The sequence below is a fragment of the Alligator sinensis genome, unplaced genomic scaffold (genome assembly GCF_000455745.1).
Source record: "Alligator sinensis unplaced genomic scaffold, ASM45574v1 scaffold292_1, whole genome shotgun sequence".
Classification (NCBI taxonomy): Eukaryota; Metazoa; Chordata; order Crocodylia; family Alligatoridae; genus Alligator; species Alligator sinensis.
This window is the reverse complement of record NW_005842509.1, coordinates 97426-110097: the sequence shown is the minus strand read 5'-3', so window position 1 is coordinate 110097 and position 12672 is coordinate 97426. Positions and strand designations below refer to the sequence as shown.

General features: G+C 42.5%; 1 protein-coding gene across 1 annotated transcript in view; it reads right to left on the bottom strand.

Annotated features, from left to right (window-relative positions):
- EFCAB6 (EF-hand calcium binding domain 6) overlaps positions 1-12672 on the bottom strand; it is a 110485-nt gene that overhangs the window by 14754 nt on the left and 83059 nt on the right. The window contains exons 11-14 of the mRNA XM_014523609.1: positions 12372-12539; positions 4920-5147; positions 2559-2736; positions 1544-1728 (exon numbers count right to left, since the gene is read on the bottom strand). Coding sequence (XP_014379095.1) covers positions 1544-1728; positions 2559-2736; positions 4920-5147; positions 12372-12539 — 759 coding nt within the window. The remainder of the gene's footprint in view (positions 1-1543; positions 1729-2558; positions 2737-4919; positions 5148-12371; positions 12540-12672) is intronic.

The window sequence follows — 12672 nt, the reverse complement described above, 5'->3', positions numbered from 1 at the left end:
GCTGGCTTGCATCCATAGATGCTTCTCAAGCAAATCCCGGGATGTCATTCTCCCCTTGTACTCGGCCTTAGTGAGGCCGCAGCTGGAGTACTGCATCCAGTTTTGGGCTCCACAATTCAAAAAGGATGTGGAGAAGCTTGAGAGAGTCCAGAGAAGAGCCACGCACCTGATCAGAGGTCAGGGAAGCAGACCCTACGATGACAGGCTGAGAGCCCTGGGGCTCTTTAGCCTGGAAAAACGCAGGCTCAGGGGTGATCTGATGGCCACCTATAAGTTTATCAGGGGTGACCACCAGTATCTGGGGGAATGTTTGTTCACCAGAGCACCCCAAGGGATGACGAGGTCGAATGGTCACAAACTACTACAAGATCGTTTCAGGCTGGACATAAGGAAGAATTTCTTTACTTTACCCAAGGTTTGGAACAGCCTGCCACCGGAGGTGGTTCAAGCACCTTCATTGAACACCTTCAAGACGAAACTGGATGCTTATCTTGCTGGGATCCTATGACCCCAGCTGACTTCCTGCCCTTTGGGCAGGGGGCTGGACTCGATGATCTTCCGAGGTCCCTTCCAGCCCTAATGTCTATGAAATCTATGAAATCTATGAAATCTAAGAGTACAGCAACTCAAGTAGCCAAGCTACTAGGAAATAAATTTACATTATTAAATCTATGTATAGTGAATTCCCTTAGGTTAGGAAATTGAAAATTCTCTGACAGGAGCCTTAATAGTCTTGCCTTGCTTCTAACTGCTGATAGTGAACAAGTGGTAATTCTTAAGGGGACAGACACCTCAGAGGCAGTATTCTCGCTAAGCTGCGTGGTGTGTGTGGTTGCACAGGCACGCTCATGCTGCACTGCCAGGTGCACGTGCGTGGCCACGCAGCTTAGAGGGAATGCTGCTCAGTGGGTGCAAGTACACTAAGTAGCAATCTACCTCTCCACACCTAAACCATAATCAGTTCCCAGCTTAAATGAGTTTAGTAGTTGAATTTCTCCATAGAACATTGCTACTGACCTTATCTAAAACAATTAGACAAACTTGAAAACAGCCCAATACTGAAAAATGACAGATGAATGAGTAGATCTATGGAGGGAGTTTGGCACAGTTCCTACTGCTTTACTTGATTTAGACGCTATTACCAATGATTCTGTTTTTCCAACGTTAGAACCCAGTTCTCATGTCTGTTCTGCTTTCCTTGCATTACTTGAGTGGCTATGGGAGTGCAGAGTACTTGTAACTCCCCTGGGAGGATATCCAGCTCCTTTACTATCCCATTTATTGTGTAAGAAATAACAGGCATGTGGGTGTTCTGGATATGGGACAAGAAGAGTGGCTAGAATACAATGGATTCTAGCCATTGCACTCTGGCTAGTCTCACTTGGTAGATGGAGCTGTTGATGAGTGATGCAAGTTAGAGCGGCTTCGGCACTTTGCTTATGGTACTAGGTCTGAGTTCGGGAATGTGGGAGTAACCAGTGCTGTACCCCATAACTACTGCTTCCTGTAAGAAAGTAACAAAAAAAAAGCACCATATACATACCGGCTCCCGTAACTTCTGAACAACCATCCTTTGTAACACTGAACTTCCTTGAGGTTTCAATGACAGGACACAACATTGAAGGAAATCATAATATGCACATTTTCCATTGTTCTTAATGTCATATTTTGTTGTTATTTGGCTAAATTCTTCTTTACTTAAATCCAAATTGAACTTCTCCACTATAGCTAAAGAACCACAGACATATCAAACAAAGGTTAATTTACCATCCTTGCAAATAGCCTACTGTTGTCTTGGATTGACAAGTTATTAGGGATATGTTGACAGGCCATCAGTTTCAGTCTCTCATACATGTGTTATCTGGATCCTGCTGTAGGGAAGGGTGGAGGCAGACATTCACATTTAGCAGGATATTAGGTGAGTGATAAAACTTTAATGAATTTGAAAGACAGCACAAGAAATAATCACTAATATTACTTGAGCTGTAGTACTAAGCTACTAAGCCAATATATTCCCGCACCAATGAGTTTATATAGGATGATGGAGCAACAATCTTCAGCCTGTTATGTGCTGGTGCATTACTGGGAATGAAGAGACAAGAAATTTTTGTCTTAAAAATACACAGTAGAGTGAAACTTCCCTTACCTGGGAATGAAATTTTGGCCCTAGTGAAAGCAAAGGGATTTTTGTCGCTGATTCCAAGAAGGCCCGAATTTCACCTTACTTAAGAGGTTAGTAGGGGGCTGCTTGTACCTATCAGCACCATAAACAACTTTACTACTGAGGAGTGTGGGACCCATCCATTAAATATGCTGAGCTGTGTTGCAAACACTGGATAACACCATGTTCTTCTTCCTACAAAGTAGTAAAGTCTGAAGAGTGGCGCGTTCCTTTCCAGTCCATCTTAAACCATTCTGCACTGTAACACTAGAATGAAATCACTCTGGTTGTATCACTGTTACTACCTGGTAAGGGTGGGATTTTCTCATAGACTGACATCTAGAAAGAAACCAGAGCATTTTCTAGCATGAGTAGCCCATTTCAGGCAGCAACAAACCTGAGAAATCAGACCCTGGGATTTCTCCTAGCTGACTGACATCCTTTTCTTTGCATTCTTTCAATATTTCTCTCCAGGAATGCTGAATATTCTTTCTTATCTTATTCTCTATTGGTTCACAGTTCAGCAAAGGTGGGGACCATGCCACTGCTGTATGAGGTCGGCTGGATATTGGAGTCTGAAAGAAGCAGACAAAAGTGAATTCCCCCGAATGTTCATGCTTGTTTTGAAAAAACACCAAAAAACAAATCATATATCTAGTGTTCCAAAACTTTACCCCGAGATACTCTTTGATGTCCACTTCTTTATGACTTGATTTGTGTCTGCATTATTAGGATAGAATTACTGTTTCTTCCACTTCCACTACACAATAGAATAGACAGCCTCCCATTAAGACAGCATGGGGAGGAGCACTGAAGTCCTGTTCCCACAGAGATGGATTGGAAGAATACTGAATGCCTTCCACACTGCTCAACCACTTCTTCTTTTCTCATTTATGCTGCATAGAAGCTCTCCTCTACAACAGCAGGGATCATGACTGGGAAAAAGAAAATATAGCATGCTCCCCACTCAGCAGAATTTTATTAATCATTCTGAGAAGTTGGAGAGGTTTGAGCCTGGGTAAGCCCTTGACCTCATAGTCTAATGGTACCATGCAAACTGTGCTGATGTTCTTTATAGACACTAGATCTTTCCCACATTCTTGTGAATTTCAGGTTTACACCATACATCTTAACTGAGCCTCTCACACTCCTTTTATGAAAGCCCACTGGTCCTGATAGATGATGAAACTGTTCTGGGTCTATTTCTAGGCCATGCATTTTGGGAGGCCTGTGCTCCCCCTGTCCAAGTTTTTTTTCATCTCCTTATCTAACTCACATTGAGGCAAATGAGGAATTTTCCTTTGATTTCTGTGAGAGCTGGATCAAGTCCATAGGCTCAAAGAAAGCACACAATAAGTTGTTAGGACTCTCAAAAATAAGAATATACAGTTACTACGATAATCAAGATAGCAACAGGCCAATGTTATATCTGGCAAACTTGTTGCATTTTTAATCTATTCAATTTGTTACTGCTTTTTCAAGAACTACCCATCTCTAACTGGGAAAATGATCGCATTTTCCAAGCATTTAATAGTTTTAACCCTTGTATTTTCTTCTGATTTAAGCCTCTGGTAAGAAGAATATGCAACCAAACGGTTCAAATTAACAAGAGGAATATTTGTCAATTCTTTTAATTTTCCTCCTGTTCTGTTCTTCATTTTTTCCTGCTCTGAACTCTAGTGCTTGTGAAAGATGCTAAAGTGACAATACAAGAGGCTGAAGTGCTTTATGTTTTCAAAATATATTACCCTGCCCAGCTAGTAGGCTTCCAACCATGCTCAGAAACAGAACATTGAGGCAACTTAGTCTCTGTGGCCGTGTGTAGATGAAACGAGGGTCGTGTGTGCATGACACTTTAAAGCAGGCTAAATGCTTTTGCAGTGCTTTAATAGTGTCAGTGTTTGCACTCCTTGGCGGCGCATTGCACATTAATTCCAGATGCTGTAAGAAATTCAGCAGTGTAATGGCTCTTAAATGACTTGGGGCGCAGCTGTGAAGCAAAGCCCTGGGCTCTGTGCAGCTCAGGCGCCCTGCAGGAAGCCCTGCAGGCAGCCTGGCAGCAGCCTGGGAAGACAGGCTCCACCCAAGAGAGGGGGGAAAAAAAAGCGTTGAGCCTGATTTCCCTCCCCGCCGGAGCCTCCCTGCCTGCCTGCCTGACCTGTGCAGGGGCCCAGTGCTTCCCTCTGTGGCTGCTGTGCCTCCCAGGACAGCCCGAGCCAGGCGCCTGTGGGTGGGAGCCGCCTGGTGAGGGGCTGCTGCTGCCATGGAGGGAAGTACCAGCCCCCCCAACCTGCAGCCCAGGGACCTCTCCGCCCACTGGCAGCTCACCCTCCCCTCCCCACTGCCAGAGAGGCAGGGAAGTCAGTGTATGCAAGACACGGGGGGTTAATCGGCCCTAAATTGAAGTGGTGTTTTTAAAAACCCACCACTTCAATTTAGGGCCCCCATTTTGTCTACACACATGTGAATTCAGTCCTTGGACTCTTCATTTGCGTCTGCCCTTTAAGGCACAGGATTCTAACCATATGTAAATTGGCATAATTCCACTGACTTAGGTGAAACAAAATTAAATTACACTATCTGGCCCATCTTTTAACATTACAGATTTTCTGAAAATTGCTAAGCTTTTTATTAATGTAATTTAGGGTCCAGTTCAATTCTCAGTGAAATCAATAAGAACATCTGCATTGACTTGGATGCATATTAAATTAGACCCTTAAACATGAACATCCAGAAAGCTCCCTAAGTGAGCACCTACTTTGCTTCTACCAAAAGCTGAAGATGCTGTTTTGGGGCATGAAGGCTGAGAAGATAACTGTGACCCAGGCTCTGCAGGGGTACTACAGTTGGAGGCAGATGCAGGATTGTTTGCAACTGGAGTGTCTGATGGCATTGTCAGTGCTTCAGCATTGAATGTCTTCAAAAAGTCACAGTACTTTAATTTCCCATCAGCATTGACAGGCACTGTGTTCCAGAGGTTTTCAAACTAATGGAGAAGCAAAATACCATTTTTTGTAAATGCTAGCTTGGAAAAAAAATCTATTATGTACAGAGCACTAAAAAAATACTGAAAAGAAAGTGAGAAGATGACTTGGAATGGCAGGAATCCTAGGGCCTAATTTAATAAAAAAAATCACAGCTTCTCTGCAGAAGCCTACACAAAGCTGGGAAAGCAATGAAAAAGGGATTTCTGCAGGACATTTTTTAATTGAATTGGGCCCTTCGTGGGCTGTTTAAGACTACTAAACCTTGTGATTAGACACAGTGATTGAGCTACAGTATAAAAGAACATTTTAACATAAAATGTAAATCAGATGCATGCTATACCTGTATCCTGTCTAAGCACCAGTGAGTGAAGTTTCTCATTCTGTCAGGTGCACCTAAATTCTACAAACATCTCAACAGATCATTCAGATGTCCTCAGTTATTTTATCTTCATCAACAATTTATTTAACCCTCAGGGCAAAAATGTCTCATCTCAAAAGTTAAAAGAATGCAGTGGAAAAACTGCATAGACTTTGAAACCATATATGGTCATAATACCATGTCATGAACTGTATCAGTACAAAACAGACAGATAATTATGGAACAGCTGGGGCCAGATTCTGATACCCTACTTCTCTTGTTTGATATTTAAATGCTTACATTCAGTCTAATGTGACTTGCTATGTACCACTCAGCATTACTAATAATGATATTGGAATGTACCTCTCGGATGATTTATAGAATTGCAAGAAGGCCCAGATTAGGGTGATCTGACACCCACTGAACAGCACTTAATACAATAACAGCACTTAATCTCACTGAATTAAATGGGATTACTTATGATATAAATTACTAATCAATACGATCATCACAATTTGCCCATTAGTGAGCTGCACCCAACAGTTCTTTAAAAAAGAGCAGTGCTCCCTTTTAGGGTCCTCATTACTGATTTTTAAATATATATATATATATATATATATAATCAAAATGGGAACCTTAATCTGCTCTTGATTTGATCTTTTTTTTCAGCAGATATTTCAATTCTAAAGGAAGCTAGTCCCCTGTAAGGCTTTGATGCATGTGACAAGTTGTAGTCAAACTTCAAAGGGCAAGGATGTATTTTGAATTTCCCTTTCAACATTTCCCCCATTGGCCTGGCTGCTATCATTTTATTAATTTTATATATATTGTATTCACCAATAATGGTGGATAGCAATTAATAAAATGCTATCATTTTATTAATTGTATATATATATACTGTGTATATATATACACACTTTGCACTTCATCTAGGGATCTCAAAGTGCTTTACAAATGTCAATTAAACATGGCAATATCTTTAAAGATCTGTTAGCTATAGATAGTAGGGATGTGCGAAGCAGGCCATATTCAATACTGATTCAGATTTAGCCCGATTCAGGGGACAGTGATTCCATTAGCTGATTTGGATCACTGTCCTGATTCGATTCAGCCAAATCCAAATTTGAAGATTCAATTCTGATTCGGAGAATCAGCGATTTGCCCATAGACACAGTTTTTTCTACATACGTCAAGGTATCAGGCATGGCTCACAAACACTGAGATGGTGGGGCAAATGAGATGGAGTGTCCCACAGGAGCTGGGGGAGGGAAGCCCGCATGCTTGGCAGTGGACCCAGAAGTGGACTTGAAGTACTTCCAGTCCACTTCTGGGTCTGCTGCCAAGTGTGTGGGGAACCCCCATGCTTCCCCAGTTCAGCAACTGGCCATGGGGCAACCCTGGGTGCCCCCCCCAGGCCCAGGAGGCAGCAGTTGCCGAGCCTGGGGGTGATGGGGGGGTCCCCTACATGCTTTGCAGTGGACCTGGAAGTGGCCCGGGAGTACTTCTGGCCTCCAATTTTGGGTTTCCTGCGGAGCACGCAGGGGACCCCACCCTGCACTTCCGTGGGATGGTCCATCTGCCCCACTGCCTTAGCATTCATGAGCCGCACCTGGTACCTTGAGGTATGTAGAAAAACCATATAAAGCTGTGTCTATGGCCGAATCATCGAATCTCTCTGAATTGAATTGGAGGCTTCTGATTTGATTCAGAGAGATTAATGGGTCTTCTGATTCAATTCAGATTCAGAGATTTGCCTGCCAAATCGGGCTGAATCTCCCCCGAATCGAATCAGCAACTGAAGCTTTGCACAGCCCTAATAGATAGATCATTACAACCACCAATGAAGTGCAGCTGCTTTTGGGGTGGCATACAACAGCTTAGTTAAACAAGAGAAAAGTTTGCATTCAAGGAAAGATCTAGGGAGATTGAGGTAGATAGACTGGTACAATAAAAATGTAATTTGGAATTTGTTCAAGACATAGTGGCTAATGCTCCTACATATATATAGATAAAGTCTGGGACATCCAAGCCTTGACTCTTACATCTCCTCCAGAAGGATCAGACCATATGAAACTCACTTTCAGTAAGAAATACTTGATCTATAGTGTTCCATAGGTTCCAACTGAGCCTTTCTACTGTCAGGTAAAGGTGGGCATCATCCAGAAGAGGATACAGTTGACTTCCTTTGTGACTTCATCTGCTTCTGACCATTAACAATACCTTTGTAAAGACTTTGAACCATAACAACAGCATGGTCTACAAATTGGAAAGATCTCCCATGGCCCTGACATGCTTCTGAGAGGCCTATCAACATCAAACTGCCTCCTAGAGATACTGGATTTGAGTCACATTTACACAAACTTCCATTTAGGCATAAAAGAGCCTGTGTTTAAATGAGAATCAGGCCCACTTCTACTTCCACTTGTGCCTGGCAGCGAATCCATCTTGATTTTATTATTTTTATTCCTTCATATTGAGCTTCTTTCAGTATTAAACAGCTGCTACTCTCTCTTTGACTCTTTTCTATAAAGAGTGTGAAATCTAGCCTGGAGGATGTTTCAGCTGGAGATATGTGGCTTATTATTCCTAAAGATGGGAAAAAAATAATTCCCTAAGGTTGGGGGTTGCCAATTCTCCATCCTACCCCAGGCAAAGGCTCATCCTTTGTTGCAACACTGAATGTTTTTCATGGGATGGGAAGAAGAATGCTTCAGGTTTTTGCTAGGAAATATTCTCTCCAGGGAAAATGAATTGATGGATATATAACAAAACTATTAGGGAACAGGTTTTAAAATGAAAAAAGAAAGGGTTTTTTGTTTGTTTTTGTTTTTTGCTTTTTTACACAGCATGTAATAAGAACATAAAAGTGCCATACTGGGTCAGATCAATGGTCCATCTAGCTTAGTTTTCTGTCCCTGACAGTGGCAGGATTGGATGCTTTAGAGGGAGAGCATTGAACCAGATAGATCTAGAGTGAATTATCCCCTATTCATTACCCAAACTGGCATCTACCATTATTGGTTTAAAGATACCAAAGGAAACATCTCCAACCAAATTAACTTGTGGAACTCATTTCTGTAAGATGTTATTCATGCTGATAATTTAACCAGGTTCAAAAAAGGACCAGACAAATTCATCCAGGTTAGATGAGCAGCCTATGAACCACTGCTACAGGAGTTCCATGCCATCCCTTGATTATATCCCAAGCAATCGTCCCAGCATAAGAATGTGAGTTATCAGGACCATGGGCTGTGGACAAGTTTTCTGTTTTCATGGGGAGCATTATTATTAGCTGGAGAATAATCTACAAAACTATACATCCAAAAGAGTCACTTGTAGAGATAATGGACTGAATCCATAAGCCTTTGTGGGGGCGGGGGTTAAGACTATAAGAATTGCCATTCACTGGGTCAGATCTTTTCCGGTATTGTGTGTCACACAGGTTGCATTTACATGAGACGCTGATTGTGCAGTAGTCCATGACTACTGCACAGTAGCACTGTGTGGCAGGGAGCGTGATGCAACTCTACTGTGCAATAGTCACAAGCTACTGCGCAATCAGCATCACAAAAATGAAGTAAGACTGGTTACTGTACAGTCATTTAGCACTTGTTAATGCAAGTAATGACTGTTCGGTCAGCATCTCATGTTGATGTGGCCACAGTGGCAGAGCATGGACTGGATATGGCCAGGGTTTTTTTTTCCCATTGTTCCTCTCTCACTTGCAGCCTCCAGCATTTAGGGCACTGACAGATGTGAAGAAAAAAAAAACAACCAGCATTTTACCAGAACAGGCAGCACATTAGTTTGACACAGCTCCACAGCATCTGTATAGATCGGGCACTTCAGTAGGGATTCAATCAGCTATTAGATAAAAGTGCCAAAAAGCCCTGCTGAAGCACCCAATCTATACAGGTGTTGGGTAAGTTGGGTCCAACTAATGTGATGGGCACGTGCTGTGCTTGGTGTGGGGCACGCCAAGCTTAAAGTAAAGCACCGTTTTTTTCCCCCATGGCTGTAAGCAGCCTTAAGGTCTACAAAGTTCTGATTCAGAGGCTTTAGCCCTAGCTCCCACGCTCAATAGCTACTGATGTCCCTTTCTTCCAAGAATTTGTCCAATCCCTTTTTGAATCTGGCTAACCTGTCTGCTTCCACATCTTGTGGCAATGAATTCTACACCTGAAGTACACACTGTGTGCAAAAGAACTTACTTTTGTTAGTTTTAAGCTTACAATCCACTAGTTTCATTTTGTGACCATTAGTTCTTGTATTGTGCAAGATGGTAAACAATAAATCCTTATTTACTTTCCCTTTTGCACTTAGTATTTTGTAAACCCTTATCATGTACCCTCTCAAGTGTCTCTTTCTAAACTGAATAGGCTTAGCCTCTTCCATTTCTCTTCATATGGTAGCCCCTCCATACCACTAATAATCTTTACTGCCCTTCCCTGTTCCTTCTTTAGTTCTTCTATATCCTTTTTTGAGGTGTGGTGATCAGAACTTGGCACAGTATTCAAGGTATGGATGCACTGTGGATTTAAAAAGGAGCATGATGATATTTTCAGTTTTGTTTACAATTCCCTTCTTAATAATCCCTAACGTTTTGTTTGCCTTTTTGATAGCTTCATTTTACTCTGGTTTGTTAGTTTCCACATCTTTGATCTTTTCAGGAAGCCAAGAGGATCACAGAAGACAAAACCATCAGCTTGCTGAAGTTGGTGGACCTTTCCATAGAAGCTCAGTCAGACAGGAAGATTCCAACAAAGAAAATAAGAATCCTTAGGTAATGCTGCCAGACAACATGGTTGCATTTGTATGACAGACTGCTTATTTCTTAGTGAATGCTTAAGAGATTTGTGACTATTAAGTGCCTTTGACTCATTTGCAAAAACAGACTGGGCTGTCCAGACCAGGGGTTTTCAACCTTTTTTAGTCTAAGTACCCCGATGGCCAGATGCTGAGCAAGGGGTGGGGGTGGGGGGCAGTTAGCACACAACCAGATGCCAACTGGGGTGGTGGCAGTTAATGCATGGGTGAACATGGTGCCCCTCTGTGGAGTAGGGAAGCTCATCGGGCTGGTGTCGGTGGCCACTACATGTGAGCTTCCCTGCCCCACAGAATGGCTATGCTGCCCTCGCCCCACCCCGGACCTGCACCTGGGAGGCGGCAGCACTCAGTCCCCGCCCACCCACGCGTACCCCCTAGGACCAGTCCAAGTATCCCCAGGGATATGTGTACCCCTGGTTGACAGCCCCTAGTCCAGACTATTACAATTTGGGAACCAAAAAATTGCAAAGAACTTAGAACTGCATCTTTGGTTACAGTAAGTAAACTGTAGAGATATTTTTTTTAGCAAAAGGAAATCATTGTAGGAAGCACATATGTAGAATAACAGTCAGACTTGAAGGCTATAAAAATACATCTTGCACCTGAAACAGTATTCATGGAAGCAGTTAAAGAAGTCTTGGAAAACAAAGCCAAGAATGTGTTTGCTGAATGGCAAAATGTACAAAATCACAAATGCCCAAAGGACTTTACTGAGTGTTCTTTTGATTTGTATGCACAGGAATTAAATGGACCAAACAGGAGGCAAACACTTCAGTTGGATAATGTGATGATTTTGTCATCAGGGAATCAAAAGCAGGAAGGTCAGGAGGCTAAGATCTATAAAAGGGACTGGGATATAAACAGTCACCCTGGGTAGTAGAACCATGATAAGGGAATGAGTGGGGAGGGGAGGGGAGGGGAGAAGAGAGGGAAGGTGAGTGGTGCATCTCTATGACTATAATGGAACAGGAGGCAGGAATCCAGTCCGAAATCACTAGCTGCTTGCTCTCAACCCCCTGGTTATATCTGTGTGGGACTGGGATGTGGGCAAATACACCAAGCCACGCCATAACTTGGCTGTCAGAGGACAAGGGTGTGGGCTGGAGTCTGGAAACAGGAACCTAGAAGTCAATGGGCAGAACTAAGAACAAGGACAAAGCCAGAAAACCAACAAGCAGGACCCAGGAAACAGGAAACCAGGAACAAACAAGAAGGACTTAAGGACACTAGGAAAAAAACAGGTAGGATCCAGGGAATGGGAAAATAGGAACATGGAATCAGAGGCTAAAGTCACACACATTCAGGCAACTGAGGCCAGGTAGGTAGTTAGGCCATTGGCAGCCAGGCTCACTCAAGTAATCCGGGCCAGCTGGGGGCAATTTGGCTTGTCTGCTGTTCTGACAAGCAAAAATTCTGGAGTCATTGTTGCTCTGAAGATTCAATGTCATTGCTGTCACTTGCAAAGCAGAGCTACTGTGTTGTCTCCTCCATAGGGGCCAAAGCAAATTAGCTGATCAGGCTGAAGCAAAGCAAGAGAACTAGATTTGAGAAGCCCTTGTGCTCAAAAAGATGTACCCAGATTCTGCCTATAGAAGGCTTCTTCCATGCTGTCCCCATCTAGAGTTCATGGTCCAGGCTCTTCTGCACTGGTTCCCAATGTGGATATTTTTAATCCACACTAAGACTCCCATTTTTAGGGATCTTTTAGAAGTCCTCTTTTCACTAAACTACTAGTTCACTCCATACAAGGGGCTTAGTGCAGAATAACTACTGCACTCTAAATTCATACCCTCATTATTTTGCAATGCCTGCCTGTGATTTGCTAAGCAGAAAAGCTTTTGGGGAGCTTGCTGAGTTCACAAACAAACTCATGTAGCTTAAAAAATAATTCTGCACTAATGTGGTAATAAATATTTATGGATAATGGTCTCCAATAATTCTTGTTTTGTAAATTATTTGTCTATACACCGTAATATGCAAACACATTCCTACATCCTTTTTAGTGAGTTATGTACTTTAAAAAATATGCATTTCTTACTTGTTCATCAGTTAGAAGCATAAAATGCTGGTTACAAACCCTCCTGAAGTCCTCCTTTGATACTGTATTTTCTTTTGCACAATCAATATCTTTAAACTCTTGTGAAATGGTGTTAAAGCAAGCAGTCACTACTTCATGGACCTGGATAAGGATATCTTTCTTCGACACCTCCCAAGATTTAGACTAAATGATTTTCTGCCATTCCTCACTCTAGACAAAACATACACACAGAATCAGTGATGGATCCATTGAACAAACTTTTAAATCATGATGTAGCATTCAGCCAGCCACAGAGGGGAAG